Raw genomic sequence first — 20,536 nt, forward strand, 5'->3', positions numbered from 1 at the left:
CCACCAGAAAACATGCCTGGCAGCTCTTTGACAGGATGCGCTTTTAAAAGATCAGTCCTTGCAGGATCAGTAATTTACTTAGTTTGCATCTGATTTATGCCCCATTCAAACATGAAACAAAACAGAAATGATGAAAAATGACTGAGGATGAAACAGAACAAACACCTCAGTAATTACCTCTTCCTGAAGAACAATGAGCCACTTCCCTGCCTGGGAATGAAAGTGTGAAAGGGACGTAAGGACAACCCCCTTGGACTGTGACTTCAATAAATCTTTGGGCCTTTGGATGCCACTTTCTCTACACAGCTACCAAACTCCAAATGCAGATGTCGTAAAATTCCCTCCCACTAGGGCCCTGCTTATCTGCAACTGCCAACCCACTGCCAGCAAGAGTATTCTTCTTACTAAGGAACCACTGGAACCTCTCCTTTCCATTTCCCTCCAGGCCTGTGCTGTCTCACATGGAAACCACTGGCCACATGTGGCTACTGAGTATTTGAAAAGTGACCGACTTGTCAGTACTGAAATGTGCTCTAAGTGCAAAATATGCACCAGATTTCAAGGACTGAGTATTAAAAAAAGAATGTAAAATATCTCGTTAATAATTTTTGTATTGATTAACATGTTGCAATGACAATGTTTTGGAGGTATGAGGTTAAATAAGATATACTGTTAAAATTAATTTTACATGCCTCTTGTTACATTTTAAAATCTGGCTCTTAGAAAACTTAAAATTACATACATGTCTTGTATTTTTTTTTTTAAAGATTTAATTTTCCTTTTTCTCCCAAAGGCCCCTGGGTACATAGTTGTGTATTTTTAGTTGTGGGTCCTTCTAGTTGTGGCATGTGGGATGCTGCCTCAGCGTGGCTTGATGAGTGGTGCCATGTCCGCGCCCAGGATTCAAACTGGCAAAACCCTGGCCGCCGAAGGGGAGCGTGCGAACTTAACCACTCGGCCACAGGGCCAGCCCCCCATGTCATGTATTTTACTTCGATTTGCCAGCACTGTCCCAGATGAAGTCCATCTTGCTTTGCATCTCAAAGCCTGCCACACAGGCTCCCTTGGCACCTTCAATCCCACGTGGCGGTTCAGTCCACCCCCTTTTCATCCTGGCACATCTACTGGATACCCTCTCACCTCACTCTTCCTCAGTCTGGTCTCTGAAAACCCTCCCCAAGCTTGAGCTGTCTTTGCCCACCATCCCATCAAGTAAATTCTCCATTTTTATTTCAACAGATTCTTCCCATCTCTTTCCTGAAACCTTACTCTTTTTAATGAAGACAACACAGCTGTGTATTATTCATTTTCTAGACGTTCCAGTTTGGCCACAGAACTCATAGGGCTACTATTTCTGATTGTTACCAAATACTCGATTGTTCAGCAGCATTCACCGGGCATCTCCTTGGAGGCCAGGCACTGTGCTAGCCATGGGGGTTCCCTGAGGATGTCAGCACACAGCCCTAAAGTGATGTGTGGAATGAAGTCAACAGGAACACAGACTAAACTGACGCTCTCCTGCCCTCAGACCCAGAAGGACTCTCGACTTGCAAACGCCCTTCTGAGAAAGGATTTAAACGCAGGGCTCACATAGCACAAGTCTTCCCACTTGGAAACTTGAAACCACCTGACTCCATGTTAAACACTTCCTCTCTCCCACACTTCGTGTTCTCCCTCTCGTTTCCCTGACTACCTCATAAACTCCATTTGTCTTTGTAGGTCCCTCTCCTTTGCTGACACAGTATTCAGCTGGTGCTCATATATATTATATATACATATATGGACACACAGTCATTTATTTCTCACAGTAATGTAAATACCAATATTGTTCCCATTTAAAGATGAAGAAACTGAGGCACAGAGAAGTTAAGTAACTTACCTGAGGTTACACAGATAATAAGCAAAGAAGCAGGATTTGAACCCAGGCAGCCTAACTCTAGGGCCAGAGTTCTTAACTAGGAGGCTAGCCTGTCTCAGAGAGAGTACAAACACCAGGGACTACATAAGCTTGAAGCAGCTGGGGCCATCTGGTACCAAGTGAGAAGCCACCCCAAAAGGAAGCCTATATAGGGGGGAGAAAAGCAGAAGAGAAGGAGAGAGAGAGGAAGAGAAACAAAGAGAGAGACAGAGAGAGAATATGAGAGAATGAGAAATAATATGAGAGAGAGAGGAGATAGTACTCATGATTTTATTTGAATCCCTGGAGAATACAAAGCCAGAAACTACCTGTAGTCTTCCTAGATATACAAGTGAATAGGGTCTTTTGTTATTTGTAGCTATGGGTTCTCAAACACAGGGTCCACCCACAACTGTACACAAAGTCCTTTGTATATAAACAGAACTATAAAACAGTGTAGCTGCACGTCTCTGGAGAGAATCTCAAAGGAGACCTTGATCATACCTAACTGCAATGTATACAGCATCTTAGCCAAATGGCCTCTGCTAAAATCAGGTGGGGACACAGAACAAGGCAGTCGTCACGTGGCCAGCCTATGCTTACATTAGGTCTATCCCTGGACCTACACTTATGTGGAACAGGATAAGCTATTTCCTATATAATGCCAAGTGCCCCAGTGCCTATAATCGCTCCACAAAAGGTTTACCTGTAATAACTTCTACTCACCTTTTTAAAAGCAAAGTGAGTTCCTGTTAAACATTCTGAATTGAAAATGTATGCTTGCAACCTAAGTGTCCATTGATGGATGAATGGATAAAGGAAATGTGGTATATATAAAACAGAATATTATTCAGCCATAAAAAAGAAGGAAATCTTGCCATTTGTGACAACGTGGATGGACCTTGAGGGCATTATGTTGAGTGAAAGAAGTCAGACAGAGAAAGACAAATACCCTGTGATCACACTTATATATGAGATCTAAAACAAACAAACAAACAAAACAACCAAATTCATGGATACAAAGAACAGACTGGCGATTGCCAGGGCCTGGGAGTGGGGGTGGGTAAAGCAGGCGAAAGGAGTCAAAAGGCACAAACTTGCAGTTATAAAATAAATAAGTCCTGGGGATATGTAAGTCATGGCATGCTGACTACAGTTAATAATACCGTATTGTATATTTGAAAGATGCTAAGAGAGCAGATCTTAAAAGTTCTCATCACTAGAAAGAAATTTGTAACTATGTGTGGTGGATGTTAACTAGACTTATTGTGGTGATCATTTTGCAATACATACAAATATCAAATTATTGTGTTGTATCCCTGAAACTAATAAAATGTTGTATGTCAATTATATCTCAATTAAAAAAAAAAAGATAATGCAGGTTTATGTCAGTTCTTTCTCCAGATCTAAAATGACGGTGTGTCAGTCCTGGTTCTGTTTGTCTTCAGAGCTGTTTCTCGCTCTTCCTTTGTTCGGATCTGCTCTATTACGCAAAGGGACTGCCCTCTGCAAGGCTGGGCTTCCCATGCTTCCATGGGTTCAGCAAACAGGAGCTCTGGGGCGAGACTGAAGACTCAGGAGAGGGGAGAAACCAGAGGATTTCTCCCCCTCGCTGTCTGCCTCAGGCAGTGCATCTGGCTGTGGCTGGGCTCCTCTGGGACTCCAGCTGCCACTAGACAGATCTCCTTGGGCTCCTGCTTCCACCAGGTAACCCTGGCCCCTGGGCCCTGGTAACGCCACCCCTTCCTTTTGTCCCTCCAGCCTGGGGTAACAGAATCAATCATTTACAGAATGAAAAAAATAATAAAAAAATTCACGTGCAGGAAGAATTTGGAAATATATCTTTAAAATCTGTTATCTTTTATTCAACATAGAAAAGGATTAGGCACAAATAAAACCCAAGAAGAAAAGAGCAGACTTCAAGAAATAAACACATTTACATTGCCACACTTTAGCACATGAGATATTGTGGAAAATGAGCCATTTCCACACTCAGATTAATTCAGTGTACCATGCTAAGAGTAATAATGTCCAAGGAGAGGCAAAAACAGCCCACAAAAAATCTATGAAACAAGCGCGGTTTGGCCTGCTGTGTCCCATGCCCCACTTTGACAAAGCCTGAGACGGCTTAGAATCCAGCGCCCTTGGACGTCATTAAGGAAAGTCTACATGGTTACATGTAGTATCCTTACAGTTTACAGTTTATCTCATTTAGAAACCATCTCCCGTGCAATAGAACTTAGTCCGTCCTGTCCGCTCCCTATCACCTGTTGTTAGTGCCCAGGGATAAATGCTACCAATCTTGCATATCCTCCTTCTGTTGCAAAGTCAGTGGCACATGCACTGGGCTTTCAGTTTACCTTATGATTCTGGGTCTTTATTTAGTATACTTTTTATTTTTATGTCAGTCAAATACCACCCAGTATCCAGTTCCCGTCTCCTTCAGTGCACCTGGAAGGATTGTATTTTCCCTCCCCGTTGAAGTTAGGCAAGGGCACGTGACTAATGCCAACCAATGAATGCCATTTTCATGAAAATATCTGCATAACAAAGAAGATATAAATCCCCAGTTACTTGGCACATACATTTCAAGAAATATTTTATTCAAATCCAGTAGCATGAAATGATATAGTGTTTGAAATTCATTGTGATGAGATTCCCATTAACTTGTCAGATTGTGAGCTCTTTGAGGGCAGAGCTAGTCTGCAACCTACACACACTAAGCGCTCAATACATGTTTGCTAGATGGATGAAGGAAGGATGGAGGGAATGAATAAGTAACCATAATTTCAATATCACTTCTTGTTTAAATCATTCTTACTTCTCCTTTATGCTCATTTGAACACTTCACTGATTTAGGAAGTTACCCTTAAGTGAAAATGATAACTTATTCCTCAGTGAGGCTGGCAACAATAGTCTGGCTTTTCAAAGAAGGTTAACGGAGTCTAAGATGGAAATGTCAGCGAGTTTTGCCTTCTGTTTGTGAACCCTACAAAAAGATGGTCCAGGGAGTGGACAAATCTTATATTTGATATAATTCGTGGTTTTCTTCTTTCTCTGTTTGAGTTTGGAGACTTGAGGCTTTTATGGACTGAATGTTCCGTGTCCCCTCTAATTCATATATTGAAGCCCTAACCTCCAATGTGACGGCATTTGGAGGTGGGGCCTATGGGAGGTGATTAGGTTTAGATGAGGTCATGAGGATGGAGGCCCCAGGATGTCATTAGTACCCTTATAAGAAAAGGAAGAGATAGCAGAGCTTCCTGTCTCTGCCAGTGAGGATACAGCAAGAAAGTGACTGTCTACAAGTCAGGAAGAGGGCCCTCACTGAGGACCGAACTGACTGGTACCTTGATCTTGTGAGAAATAAGTGTCTGTTGCACGAACCACCCAGTCTATGGTATTTTGTTACGGCAGCCTGAGCTAAGACAGAGGCCAAATTCTCATCTTCTCTACCTCTATTAGAAATGTAATATTATTTGCATATCATGGTCACCTTCCCTTTCTTTCAGCAACCAGCCTAAGATTCTGCAGCCCTTTTAGGTAAATGAAGCAGCATATCCACTCAGTGACCAGCCTGGCTCACCAAGTATTTCCTAACCACGGCAGGGAGGGTTTGTTCGGCCACGTTGTTGCAGGGCACCGTCTGCTATTACGCTCCAACCTAGGTATGGTGTTCTCAGGTTTTACACAACACAGAGAAATGAAAACTTTCACTACACTCTAAGAGCTTCTAATTTGAAAAAAATGGAGAGTCCATTAATTCAGTCACAAGTTTAACTTTTAAAAAGGCTGCAGATCATAATAAAACCCACAAGATTTTTTTTCTCTTGGGAAATAAATTTAACACATTGCCCTGATTTGTATCTCCCTTTAAGAGCGAATATGGCATTTTGCATTGGCAAAACAGTTGTAGGAAAAAATTCCTTAAGCACCATTTAAGAAGTTTACCTGAAATTTTGGAGTCTCACACCAAAATGCTGACTCTTAAATAGCAATCTGTTATATGCAATGAGGAATGAAAGTCTGCTGTCATGATTCACTGGATAAAGTTCAGTTTTTACATCATTTTGATAAATTTACCTCACTTACCAGTTTAGCCACACATCATATCTTATGGCTGTCATGTGAACGCAGTAAAATATTATGTACCTTCAGGTGACCTCTATCCAGAAATGCTTTTCACTGTTCACATTTTATCTGTCAAATAGTATTTTCTTTACGAAGTAAATATAAATGCCATTATTGGGAGAAGCTACCGGCCTAGGACAAGTTCTAGCATTTAGTGTTCTGACAGATCTTAATTTGGATATCAGCCAAAGTCAATAAAACTTGTTCATGCAGAACCTTACCTGGTTTTCACCACATCGAGGGGGTGCATCAGGCAGATTTCTACAAGACCTGAAAGATGATAAAGAAAAGTCCAATAAACACTTATGTAAACACTGGCTCTTATTTCCTTGACCTTATTGATTTCTCAAGTCTGAAGATTCAGATAAAAAACTTGGGACTTTGGACATGACAGCTAGAGGCTAGTAGCAAAAAACAAAAGAAAAATACGATGTCATTTCAATGGCAGCAAGATATGTGAGTGAGTACTTTCTTGTAAGTGCTCTGGCCCAGGGAGGTGGGGCTGTGGGGGGAAGAAATTGAAAAAGGAATCAGGTGTCCTAAATCCCAATCAACTAGGTAGGCATTATTCTCCAATCTAGTCCAATAAATAAATAAATAGATGTAGAAGGAAGGGAGGAAAGGAGAGAAGAGAAAGCTCCCTCCCCCCATCATCACTCACTAACATGGCAGACCATGAGCCTTAATTTTAGTGTTCATGAAATAGAGATAAGGATGCCTCTTATCTCACCAGGTAGTTATGAGGATCCAACACACATTAATACATTCATAGCTTAATAGAGAACACGTATTAAGTGTTTATTGTATGCTGGGCATCGTCCTAAGTAGTGCTTAGATTATCTCATTTAATCCTCACAGGAGCTCTTTGTGATAGGTAGTATGATGACCCCCCCATTTTATAGATGAGATAACTAAAGCCCACAAAGTTAAATGACTTGTCTAAGATCTCACAGCCAGGAAGTAAGTAGTCTTAATCCCACAAAGGCCACGATCTTAACCACTGCACAGTGAATAAAAATTTCTACAGCTTCTCGAAAATCAATTGCAGAGCCCTCCTGCCTCCCTCCTTCCAGAGAGGACTGCCCAGTGACAAACTACTGGCATGCAACAATAGTAGCAGCAAAGTTTTTTAGGTACTAGCAGTAACAAAAATAATTATAGAAGTAGTTGTAGTATTGTAACAGTAATAATCTGAACAGCTACCTCACCCACAGCACCCACACAGTGATGGCTGTAGCGTACATGATCCCCGGCACGCTCAACTCCTGGGCAAGGGAAGTGTTACCATCAGCTTCACTTGAAGAGAAGCAAACTGAGGTTCAGAGTGTTACCTGGTTTGCCCAAAAGCTGCCCCATAACAGTATTCAAGGGTAGCTGCTGCTGCTTCTTTTTTGAGGAAGATTAGCCCTGAGCTAACATCTGCTGCCAATCCTCCTCTTTTTGTTTGCTGAGGAAGACTGGCCCTGAGCTAACATCTATGCCCACCTTCCTCCGCCTTATATGTGGGACGCCTACCACAGCATGGGTTGCCAAGCGGTGCCATGTCTGCATCTGGGATCTGAACCGGTGAACCCCGGGCTGCCGAAGCGGAACGTGCGCACTTAACCGCTGTGCCACCAGGCCAGCCCTGAGGGTAGCTTCTTAAGGGCAGAGCACCTACCCCTCTTTCTGCCTGCGGACTAACTCCAGGTGAGCTTTGCTGTGATTTAGTGCATCTGCCCCAACCGCGCTAATAAACATAAATGTCTTTTCCTCCCTGTGCCGATCAGGTCCAGGAAGGTCAAGGGCCTGCACCTACCTGTAGGTCTGCTTTGCTTCCACAAAAGCGTTAGAAAGTGCTGCCTGCAGAAGCCTCCCAAAGTTTCCAGAGTCCCCGTATTGACCCAAGAAAACTGTCTTACTGGCTGAAACAGGAGGACCCAATTTGAATGCCCGTGCCAAAGGCTTCCATCAGGAATGCTCTTCAAGGGTTGGTAGCCAAGTCAAGGACCCGGCCGGAGTCTCAGCGCCTACTGACGAGGAGAGAGGCACAGGAGAGCAGAGGCAACTGACGCTGGGTGGGAAGGCCAAGCTCTGGGCCGCTGTTGACCTTTGTGAACAAGACCTGTTGGTCCAGAATGCATGGGGGATTTCTTCCTCACAACCAGTCAGCTCTCAATACACTTCCTCTGGCTTGAAAATTCACATTCCCTTTGAAGTAACAATCAGGTGACCAGAGTTCTTGTCCTGGTGCCCTCAGGGAATGAGAATTGACCCCTGGGGGCACCTGTTCCTTATCCGTAAAGGGAAAGGTAATAGTCTCTTTGAAGTTTAATATTCGATATTTGTTTCTTTGTTCTTGAAGCTGATTCTGATATATATTTTCTTTACTTATTCTAATTTAAGCTTTATAATATTAGCTAGAAGAAGATAAAGCACTAAACCTATAAATAAGATTTATTCTGGAAACTCAGACATATAAAATAACATTCTTACCCAGCACTGCAGCAGGTGTCTATTAAGTGCATGTCTGTGCATCTCATGAGCACGAAGGAGCAAGACACTGAGAATCAGTTTACCAAAGCAAGTACAAAAGGTTCTCCCACTGACTTGCATTGGAAAAGAAGCAAAATATTAAAGCCCAAACAGCACTAGTTGTATATCTCCTAAAAAGTTTACTAAAAGAACCAACCATCCCAACAGCTATTAAAACTGACAGCAGAACATGGAGACTCTGTTCACATTTATTTCTACCTATTTGCCTATTTGCAAAATTGTTCTAGTTTCCTTTGTGTTAATGGGTATTTCTGGTAGTAAGTAGATACTAGTCAGATCATTACAGTTTTCTGGTTACTTAAAATTATTTTCTAACCTCTAGCATGCACTGAAACATTCATTTTATTCAGTGGACTTAACATTGGTTGTCTTTTATTTGTTCAGCATTGAGGATAGAGTCTAGTGAGGGGAACAGACACATGAGAACAAATAATGCATGGGAGGAGGTGCAATGCTCAGAGTTTATGGGAGCACAGCAGAGAGAGGCCCTTGATCTAGCCTGGGGTTGGATGAGGGGTGGGAAAGGGATTTGAGGCAGAAAGAGGACAGCATGAGCATAAGGCATGGAGGAAAGACGCTGCACAGAAAAAGAAGGAAAGAGGAAAGGAGCAGCTGAGCATTGCTGTAGCCAAGGGTAGAAAGCAGGACATGGCAACAAGAGATGAGGCTGGAAGTGAATAGGTCAAGATCAAGTTCATGCTCAGGCACTGGTACTTCATCCCACAGGCCATGAAGAACCAGTGAAGGCTATTTTTTAAAATAGCTCCTGGGTTGTTTTTTCTTATTACTAATGTATTCCACGTTCACTGAAGACATTTTGAGAAATTTTAAGCAGAGGGGGGATATTAACCTCGATAGCGTGTTCTCCCAAGAATCTAATCATCTGTCCATTCGTTGTCCCACTGCTCCCAATCACATTTATTCATGCGCAAACACCTGAGCACAGATGCTCCAACCTTCTCCCCTTTGATTAGCAGTAAAAGCACCGTCTGTCATCCCAGCACAGATGTCCAGGGATCCTAAGCACCTCTAAGTCTGAAGGAGTCAATGCCCATCTATGAAACCACCCGCCAAATTGTGACTTGGCCAATAGGAAACATGACTTAAACACCCAAATGTAATGTGCTTGGTCTAGAATCCCTTGATCATTCATTCATTGTTGTTTTTAATCAAAACAAGCAATTTTGTAGACTTCAGGTTAGCAAGAAAATATGTCATAAACAGAGAGAATAGATATGCTGGAAATGATACAGAGATGTTTGATTTTAAATCAGAATTCAGAGTTCAATCAGGATTCACTCAAGGGGGGAACGGCTGCTCATTGACCTCTACTGGATGGTGAGGACTGGGAGACTCTGACGATTACTTATGGAGATAACCATAAAAGTAGAATCAGATGAATGGTGTCGCCATAGGCCTAGAAGTGACGTCAAGAAACTGAATTGTACTGTGTACTTTTTGGGAATTCTATTACCTAGAATGAAGTCACAAGCTAAATAATGGGTTAGAGGGTACAGATTTTAATAATTTCTCTTTTCTCATAAAATGGAAAGTCTAACAGAAGAAAGAAGATGACTTTGAAATTTCAAGGTCTGTTTAATAATTCATCCTAACTGCCAACTCAAGACACGTTAATCTCAAGACAAACAAGACCCAGCAGCTTTGCTCTCACCAAGTTGGCATTTATTAAACTCACCAGCCACAAATGGACAGAAAATAAAGTGGTTTAGTCTCGCGTATGCACAATACAAAAATTGTATTGCCAACCATCAACCATCGGACCACTTTCCTAAAAAAAAACTTATAACTTTACAGTACTTGAAAAGGAATACGAAAATATATTCATGAGATCCTAAATAATTATAGATTTAACTAGTGTTTTTCTAATAAACTCTTTCTGGCTGTTTTTAAATTTAAATTTGGTGTTTGATCTTAAAACCAGAACAATGGACACTTTAGAGATAAAATATCTTCAAGATATCCTTATTTTTAAATGGGTTAGACTATTTGTATCTTCCATTCATTTTGTGGCTAAAAGCAGAATTAAAATTTAACCAAATACGGTATGAAAATAATCAGAAAAAGATATTAAAAAGTACATTTTCCCAAAAAACATGCTACGTATGAGGAAGTTCAAAATGTTCCATTTGTTATTTTCATTTGAGGCTATAGTTTATCACTATAACAAGCAAGCAAGATTTGCTATTAGATTTATTTAAATTACACTAAAGACTAATTTTATAAGGCTGGACCTTATGAAAATTAAGAAAGCCCAAAGCAGATTGAAACTGTGTATTTATCACATTGTAAACGTTTTCATTGTTCCTAGATTCATACCCCTTCAGTGAGCATGACCATTTCTGTAAGATTCAAACAAAGCTGCTAATGTGATACTACCATGGGTACAGAAAGGCATGGGCTAGCCTCTGAAACTATATCTTGAGATATCCCCTGTATGCTCCCTTCTGTGAAGTGGCTCAAGTACATGCCTTCACCTGAGCCAATATTGCTGGGAAAGGACTAACACCACTCTGTTGCAAACCTTCTCCCAGCTTCCCTCTTTTCTGAGAAGGCCTCCTGGCTTGTTTAACCATAAAAGTGGACTGAACATCAACCCCACCCCTGTCCTCTGATACGAGCTGAGCCACACCTCTTTTCCTAAGGAGAGTACAAACACAATCATGCAATGATTAATCATGATTGGTGAAACGACAGTTTCTTCTCAGTGTTCAATTCCCTGGGCTTTTCCTTTTCTCTGGAGTATTGTCCTCCTGTGAGGACACACACACACATACACTTCTTCTGAGCATCCTACTGACTTTCAGATCTCAATTTGGGCAACCATTTTCCCAGAAATCCTGGGGCAGGGATCGTTAATTGTCCCCTAATATTTGTCCTCTCTTCTTCCTGGCTGCCCAAAATAAATATTGCATTTCCCAGACTCTCTTGCCGCTAGGCATTACCGTGTGACCAAGTTCTGGCCAAACAGATGTAAGTAAAAGTGATTCTGGGAAGTCTTTTAAAGACAGGGAGTCTGCTCCCCTCCTTCCTGCTGCAGGAATGTGGACCTAGCGCTGGAGCAGCCATCTTGGACAGTGAGGTGACTTTGGGCATGGAGGCCACACACAGCACAGCAACAAGAACAGGAGTAGTTCCTGACATCATGGAGTTCTGGTATGTCTACCTCCAGACATTCACGTTGGAGAAAAATTTCTATTTCCTTTAAACTACTGCTATTTGGGTTTTCTGCCACTTGTATCTGAACCTAGTTCTAACTGATATGGGCTCCCACAGTACCCTGGACTCGTGTTATTACATGGCACTGCAACTGTCTGTTTTCTTGTCTAAAAGCTCCAAGAGGACAGAGAGTGCACCTGTATTATTTGCCTTTGCATCCCCACCACTTTGCACAATGGCTGGCACTCAGTAAGCTCAATAAAAATTTGTTGAAAAAATAAATTAATGCTGATTAAGGTTACTGCACATGCCATTAGGTCAGCTAATTCTCAAGATAAACTGAACTGGCAACTATTTATTCTGCATTTACTTCATTAGTTTGAGCATTATACAAATAAGCAAGTGAGGACAGAGAAATATTGGTAAAATTATATGAAATAAAGCACTGGAAGTACTTAAATACAGAACTGCAATATTGTTAATCACGGATCTAGATATTCAGTTGCTATGCAAATGTAAGAAAGCACCCAACCAAGCAGCACTGAACAGACTGACAAATGATTCTTGAGAGCTGTCTGCACACAGGGTTTTGTGCTGGGTGCTGGGGGCATAGGGTTCAAGGGTGCCTGAAAGGCTGAAAGATTTCAAAGGTGGGCACGGAAGTGACACTTTGAGAACGGCCTTCTATGGCATGGGAAGCCACGAGCAGAGAATAGCAATAAGCACAAAACTGTGTTCCAGGCCCAGGGATTTAGAGTTGGTATTTACAGAGTGAAATGTTACTATTTATATTCTGCATCAATTCTAGTCTTGCATAACTGTTTCCTTTTATCCTAATTGTCAACAATCTTTAAGGAACTATGTCATGGTTCTCATAAAAGAATGGCAATAAAGACATATTTAAAAATTTTAAGTAAAATTTTAATTCATCTTTGGTCTGGGTGTGCTTTTATATTTAAAACTACTTGTCCTAGACCAACAAGGCTGATTTCTTTGAGGTCAAGACCACATAAAATTTTTTTTAATTTGTATGTATATATATATACATACACAAATACATATATATGCATCTCACCAGGAGGCAGTTTCCACAATTTTCACCTACTTTGCCAGTGAGCCTGGTAGATATCTCACAACTCAATGATATCCTTTTTCCTTAGAGCTGGGACTAGGAAGTCACATTAAAGGCATCACTTCCCAGAAAGGATGGGATGGTTCTTTTCATTTTGGAGACTTAAAATGCTTACAACATAAAGCAGAAGACCCATTTCTTACCCATCCCTTTACAACCTGGGCCACAGAAAGGAGGCAATGGAGAGTGCACTACCATGGTGGTGGACTGACTGACTCTGGGACATACTCCACCCCTGCTAACTCTTAATGGAGCCCTACCCATAGAAGCCTGGAATGCTGTCGTCATTCCCGTGCCTCCCTTCCCAGCCACCTCTGCCTTCCCCCATGAACAGTGTTGCAGTGGGCTTCAGTGAGCTTTTCAGAAATTGCATGGGGGAATGTGGAAGACAAACTGGGTGCCCCAAAGTAGACTTGAACATAGATTGTTAGAGGACAATGTCAAGTGATCCTTCAGTTAAGGTCTTAATTTTGATTTTAACTATGGGCAATGTCATTATACATCATCCGTTCTAAGATACATTATTTGAGAACAGAGTATTCTAAATTTACTCTGCTTTCTTATCACTAAGTCAATTCGCTGTTCCTTTCTCTACAATTCCATTGCATATACCAATTATATATTACATTTTACATTACCAATTATATTACATTACATGACAATTCCATTACATATATCAAGAATAACATTTATCATACTATACTATAGCTAGTAATAAACAGAAATATGTAACTGTTTGTGTCTCCCCACGGCTCCTCCCGCCTCCACTGGTCATTGCAGTATTCATCTCCAGACATTATAGTCTACGGGAATGGCATCTCTTGGACTTGTGAAAACATGCAGTCAAATACAAACCATGAGTTCTTTGAGAAGAGGGAGAATTTAACTTTATAGGCCCACTGAGTAAACAATGTCAAATACATGCAATTCACTCAAGAAGTTCTCTACATTCTCTCTCTCTGTGACCTCAATCCACCCCATCGCTTTAATTACCATCTATATGCTAACAACTTGCCTAGTTACATTCCCAGTCCAGACTTCTCTTTCAAAGTCTAGACTTAAATATCTGATTGCTATTTGACATCTCTGGTTGGAGATGTAACAAGCCATCTCAAAATTCACAGGTCTAAAACTGGACTCCTGACCCTCCCGCCCACTCAAAAAACAAAACAAAAACCAACCTGTTCAACCTTAGAATCACACTGGACTCCTCTTTCTCTCAAAACCCTCTTCCAACCTATCAGGAAATCCCACTGGCTCTACTTCAAAACACATCCAGACTTCTACCATCTCTCACTTCTTCTACTGCCTCCTCTGGTCCAAATCATGATCATCATTTCTCAGCTGCTTAACTGCAGCACCTCACTGATGTGTCTCTCTCCATCCACCTTCCACCTCTTCCAGCATCCTGAGTGAACCTTTTAAAATATTCACCGTTTCGTATCATTCCTCTGGTCAGCAATGGCTCTCCATTTCACTCCGAGAAAAGCCACAGGTAATCCAGGCCTGCATTACTTCTCTCAGCAACTCTCTTACTACTCTCCCTCTCATTCATTCTTCTGGCCATACTGCCTCTTTGCTGTTTCCCAAACTTGCCAGCACTACTTCAGCTTTCAGTCCCTCCACCTGGAACGCTCTCCCCTAGATCTACTTGGCCAACTTCCCGCACGTGTTAGTGAGTAACCCTGACCACTTTAACACAGAGGCCTCCCCTCCTTACGCCAGCAGATAAACCTCCTCATGTTGCTCTGCTTTTTCCTTTTCCCATAGTACTTATCAACTTCTAACACACTACATTACCTACTTATTTATTGTTTCCTGATTGTGTCTCCCAGTAGGATATAAGCTTCGCCAGGGCACAGATCTTGCTATGCACTAAGTACCCAGAACATGCCCGACACCTACTAGTTCCTCAATACACATTTGTTGAAAGAAGAAACTGGATTATACAAAACAATAAACCTGCTGCAGTGATGGGATTCCTTGTCAGTGGCATGTAGAAAATGACGTTTTAAGAATTTAGTGTACTGAAGGAAAGCTCACTCAGTCATTCCAGGAATCCACGATAATGTTAAAAACAGGAAGGAAGTCTACTGATAGGTTCTGAGCCCGTGCTCATCCTCTGGGTAGAATGGGTTACTCCCAAGATAATTTTGCTAAGAACATTTTAGGAGGCAGATCATCTCAGCATCTCCATGAACTGCAAAAGGACAGTGCAGACAAAGAATCGAGGCACTCAAGCGTCCCCAGGATGTCAGTTACAAGTAAAACCTATGTTTTCCTTTTATCACGCCAAACACATTTGCCTTATACTATAGCCTCCTTCCTTGGCATTTTCAAGTTAAATCTAAGACTTCTCTTTTGTTCTCTGAAATTCATGCTGTTCTAACCACTACCTTAACTGATTTTGTGTGAAATATAAAAGATTCTTTTATATTTTAAAGAGAACCACAGAGGCATAAATGGTTTCAAACTGTGCAAATTTGAAATTCAAAAATAGAACAGCTACAGACAGAACTGATATTTTTTTCATCTACTTGACTAGTCAAGCAAATCATTACAACATCCTATTTGATAGCCTGCCCAGAAAATGTGGTAGCCCTCCTGAATTATAAGCAATGTGAGACTCATAAAGGGAAATCAAATATATTACGCTTTCCCCTAGTAACAGTTAAGACACACTACCTTTGTGGCGCAGTAAATTAATATTATGCACACAGAATTGGCTAAATAGGCAATGCAATTTGGCAGGTTTGAAAAATGTTGTTAAAAGTTACGCTTTGGGGCAAGTCACAGCCTTCCTTGAAAAACCTGAAGAAGTTTACTATTAGCATGTATTTTTATAAAGAAACTAACACTAAGCAACGGATGTTAGCAGGGAGCTGAAGGAAGTGCTGACATTTCCTGGGTGCATGTTCCTTGCTCTCATAGAGTTTATTATTTAACTGGCTTAAGCATTTTGGAAAACATATTTCAGAAGTATAAACATATGCAGACGTGTGGTCTAGAAATCATGGTAGACAGAGCATGTACAAGAGAGGAAGAAAAGTTGAGGCAGAGTTTAAAAATAAGTGAGTTTTGTAAATCACACTTTGAATGTAAAGACAAAAAGATTGAAAGTTATTAAACTAATGAAAATCTTACTTTTAAACAAAGTTTTTACACTAATTTCTTTTTACTCAATTTCAGCTCAATGTAGTATCTTTAAAAATTATTGTTTGGTACTTTAATTCAATGGAAGTTATCCTTTAATTTTTCTTTTTTGTTCTTAAACTCTACATTTGACCCCAAGCTAGCTCCAAGTGCACTTGAGTAAGTGGCCCAATTTTCAGATATGTTGGCCTTTTACGGAAAGTTAACTGCTTTATATGGGCCTTAGCGCAATCAGTAATGCAAGGAGAAACACCAGGGGAAAAATAAGCTGTGGATTAGGTTGGCAGACAGTAAAATACCTTTAGAAGGGTATAAAATATCTTTAAGGAGAAGGAAATGTGAATACAAGAGAAAGAAATAGAGGTATCACTTGCTTTACTGATTACATGTGCATATAATATATAGACATTCAGGAAAAGTTTGCATTGTATTTTGTTTATCTGACGTGAAAAGAATGTTCCAGCTGCCCAGCATTTCTACACCGGAAGTTTACAAAACTGCAGAGGGTAAGGACTCGATGGCACGGAGAGGGTGGCCAGGCGAGTGCCAGCACCTCTCTTCCACTCTGCAGAGGACTCTGACTTCTTTCTGCTTCTCTATCAGCCAGAAAGATAAAAACATTTTGCTCTGCCTCAGGATTTCTTCCTTTTTTAAAAATCGAAATATATTTGACATAGAACATTGTGCATATTTAAGGTATATGACATGTTTATTTCATATATTTACATAATATTGTAATGTGATTGCCATTGTAGCAATAATTAGCACCTTTGTGACATTACATAATCATCCTTTCTTTTTAGTGGTTGGAATAATTAAGTTCGTCTCTCCGAAAGTTTGATAACGTCTACAGCACTGGTCTTCCTCTCTTCTTTTATTGACTTGATTAGAAAGAAGGAGCCTTCTATTTGTCACAAGAGTCAGGAACAGAATTCAGTCCCTCCCTGCCTACCCCTCCAGTCACGTGCCGGAGCTGGCTCTCCCAGGCCAGATGGTATGCCTCTCTGCCCAAATTCGTGTTCAGTGGCATCGTGTTGGTAACTTGAAATTGGCCATGGTGGGAGTATTGACACCAAGGAAAACGGCAAATGCTACAAATCAGAGTTTTTGTTTGTTTGTTCGCTTTCCAGAGAGCCAGATGTTAAACATTTACCGGCACAACACTGTCCAAATCTAACCACAAATTCTGCTGTCTAGCTTGTTAGGTTCAAATAATTTTAAAAGTATAGTATATGGAGAATTTTTAATTTCCAGTCATTCTTTAACTCCGCTTGTCACAAATTTCCAAAGGTGACATAAAGTTATTCTTTAGCTTATATCTCTGTTCACTACAATTTAATAATAAGAATTATGATCCTACGTCAGAACTTTTAAGAGATCCTTAGGAATAGATATCCAAGAAAACCAACCAACCCACCAAACTACCGACCACGCCTATGACTTGCCACGCTGCCAGGCAGATGTTTCTATTATCTCGACCACATAGAGATTTGGTAATGAGAGCAACCCTTAGTCATCAGACAGAGTCCAGAAACAGAAAGAAGGCCTCAGGCAAATACAGCATCTTGCTAAGTGAAGAATTCAGATTTTTAGGTCACAAGTAGCTAGCTCTTTCTTTTCTATAAGTCACTAATACCAATTACCATCAAAGAAAAAGCAGAATGAAATTATAATGCTTTTCTCCCTATTCTAATTAGTATTTCCCACAATCATATTACTTATCTTGATGGAGCAAGACTTACGACTTTTAAAATATTTTCCAACACTGTCTAAATTAATATACAGCCAAGTTTTCTGCATTTAATCACACTGATTAAATACTTGCCTTTAAATGTGAGCTCTTAATTTTATATTTGCTGAATGACCTAGAACTATAACTACATAAATTCTTCTTTTTGAGCTGTTATTCCACACTAGCCTCTGTGCCAGGCTCCCGAACTCCAGCTTACTGAGTCACGTATTTTTGGGTAAATCTCATATATCACGTTCGTTATCAAGATCTGGTTTGTGGGGGAAAAAAGAAGAAAGTTGACTCTATTCCAGGGACTCCTTTTTCAGTTATGTAGGCATCCATACAGTTTAATCACACAGGATTTCTACCAAGTGTGGATTAAGCTAATCTTTATTTCCACATGAAAAAACTTGCAAGAATGAAAGTGAGTGCACTTCACGTAAAATAAGTACCAGCTAAAAAATAATATTTGGATACTAAAGTGTATATGACATTACATAAACACAAAGGTGGATAGATTTCATAACACAAATATTTAGTTGTAATAGCATTGAATATATTACTACTCATAGAAACATTATCTAAATAATAATCAATGTTTGATTTCAGTAAATATCTTAAATTACTAATTCACTAGAAACAATATTTGCCTCCATGGCTCCCATCCCGATGAGCATCGTGGGGCATTTGTTTGCTACTGTACAGCAGTAAGTGTGCTTTATCTCAATTTCTAGGTACTGGACAAGTACACATCCAGGAGAGTTTTCATTCACCAAATATTTTTCAAGTGCCTATTGCGTGCATAGCTTTCCCAGCACAGTTCTAGATGCTGGTTTTTTTCTGCTTGCTTCCATTTTCTCAGGGGAATAGGAAGTAAGGTCATCAACTGGGAGTGAGGATGAGGGAAGGGATGTTGGAGAGAGCAGAGAGAAAGTATGAAACAGTCATCTGTGGGAGCGAGGGAAGGAATGGATCCAGGCAAATACAGTAAGATTACTGGGGAGCAGGGAGGGTCCACTGGAGACCAGCAATTGTGAGCTTAAAGGGTCATTTTCTGTAGCCACATTCAGCTGTGTGGGTGCAGGCAGAGTAGGCAGAGTAAGATTTAACTGGGATGCGGTTTTGATAAATGAATATGAGAAGTGAGAGGGCAAAGGAAAGAATGTGTGCCAGAAAGTGATCATAATGGTTGACTGTGCAACTTAAGCTAGGAGGGCGGGAAGTGAGGACACAGCAGGGATGAGGATATGGTGGCAAGAGCAGTGGCACGTTGGTTCCTCTGGGTTTACGGTTTGACAAATATTTAACCAAGATTCTATAATGATTAGTATGTGTACACCTTAAGAAGTTAATATATTTAATAGCCAACGTGCATCATATAGAAATGTAGAAAATTTGAGACATTGAATAAAACAGTTATACAAACAAATACAAGCCTCCAAAGATGGGTTATCTAAGAACCAAAACAAAACTATCCTGAAGGGTTTGGAATGCACAGTATTAAGTCTTAAAAAATAAATGGACATATTCATAGTCATATCCTGAGGCAAGGTTAGATAGTAATTAATGAAACACATATTTTAGAAGACTTAATCATCTTTTCTAGGGAAGGCAGCTCTAACTTTTTGCCCAGCAACTTGAAATGTGTCCTCCTAGAAGACTCTCTTGATGGATAAAGATTAAAACTATGACAATCTCCTCTGGAATTCTACAGGGTGTCTACGAAGTCTGAAAACACAGACTAACAAGGTCGTAAACGGCATTGTCAGTCCTTAAAAAAGACAAATCAATATTATCTATTTACCAGACTCTTAACTACTCTGTTGATGACTTCAAAGGAGAGGTGTAACTTCTACATTCCCTCCAGGACTAGATTTAGCTACCAGATAATTTTTGAATGAATAAAAAGTGAAAAGCAATATTTCTGTTATAACTTTAATTTCTTCATGTGCTATTTTGACGCTACAAGGATTGATTTCTTCATTTTTCTCTTACACACTAAAGTAATGTAGGGGACATGTGAAACAATGGTGGAAACCAAAAAGGAATCTATAATCCTGGGAACAATACTGGAGCTCCACCAAAATCTATTTTCTCTTTCTTCCATGGTCCATGATATTTCAGAAAGATAGTGTTTCACTTGTGTGTGGCCATGTGACTAAGTTCTTATCCATAGCATGTGAGAACCAGAGAGCCTGAGACTATGAGCATACCTCTTTCATGCCTAATTTCCTCTTCCCACTAACTAGAACTTCAGTGTGGTTCAAGTTATACCTCACAGATGACAAAACACTGCACCAAGGAATGATGGAAGGCACCTGTGTCCCAGAGTGAGCATGAGGAGCAGAGATTCTGGGCTTAACCAAACTAGTACCATCAGGATTGACACAGGAAAGAGAAATAAACTTTTTGTTCTTTAAGCCACTCTATTGTTGAGTCTCTTTGATATAGCTGTTAAACTTTACTCTGACACGTACAAATGCCAAATCAAACAGCACTATCACACAGTTGCTAACTGCATGCTGAATTCACAAATGGTACCTTTTCTGAACAAAATTCAACTTACTACCAAGGAAAAAAGAGGATTCCCCTCTCTCCTAAAAGGAAGAAGAGTGACACCAGGAAGTGTGCCGAGGCCAGGCTGTGAGGTTACACTGGCTTCACTCAAGCCATACCTAAGGCTTGTCTTGCCTTGGAATGGGTTTTGGAGCACTAGTAATTGAAAATTGAATTTAAGAATAAGAGATTTAAACTTGATATGGCTCATGTTGGGCCATAA

The 20,536-nt window shown here is 40.5% G+C and overlaps 1 protein-coding gene across 1 annotated transcript in view; it reads right to left on the bottom strand.

Moving 5' to 3' along the window:
• Nucleotides 1-20,536, bottom strand: part of SLC25A21 (solute carrier family 25 member 21) — a 438,774-nt gene that overhangs the window by 172,111 nt on the left and 246,127 nt on the right. The window contains exon 4 of the mRNA XM_014734192.3: nucleotides 6,250-6,298. Coding sequence (XP_014589678.1) covers nucleotides 6,250-6,278 — 29 coding nt within the window. The 5' untranslated portion in view covers nucleotides 6,279-6,298. The remainder of the gene's footprint in view (nucleotides 1-6,249; nucleotides 6,299-20,536) is intronic.

Source organism: Equus caballus, chromosome 1, assembly GCF_041296265.1.
Source record: "Equus caballus isolate H_3958 breed thoroughbred chromosome 1, TB-T2T, whole genome shotgun sequence".
Lineage (NCBI taxonomy): Eukaryota > Metazoa > Chordata > Mammalia > Perissodactyla > Equidae > Equus > Equus caballus.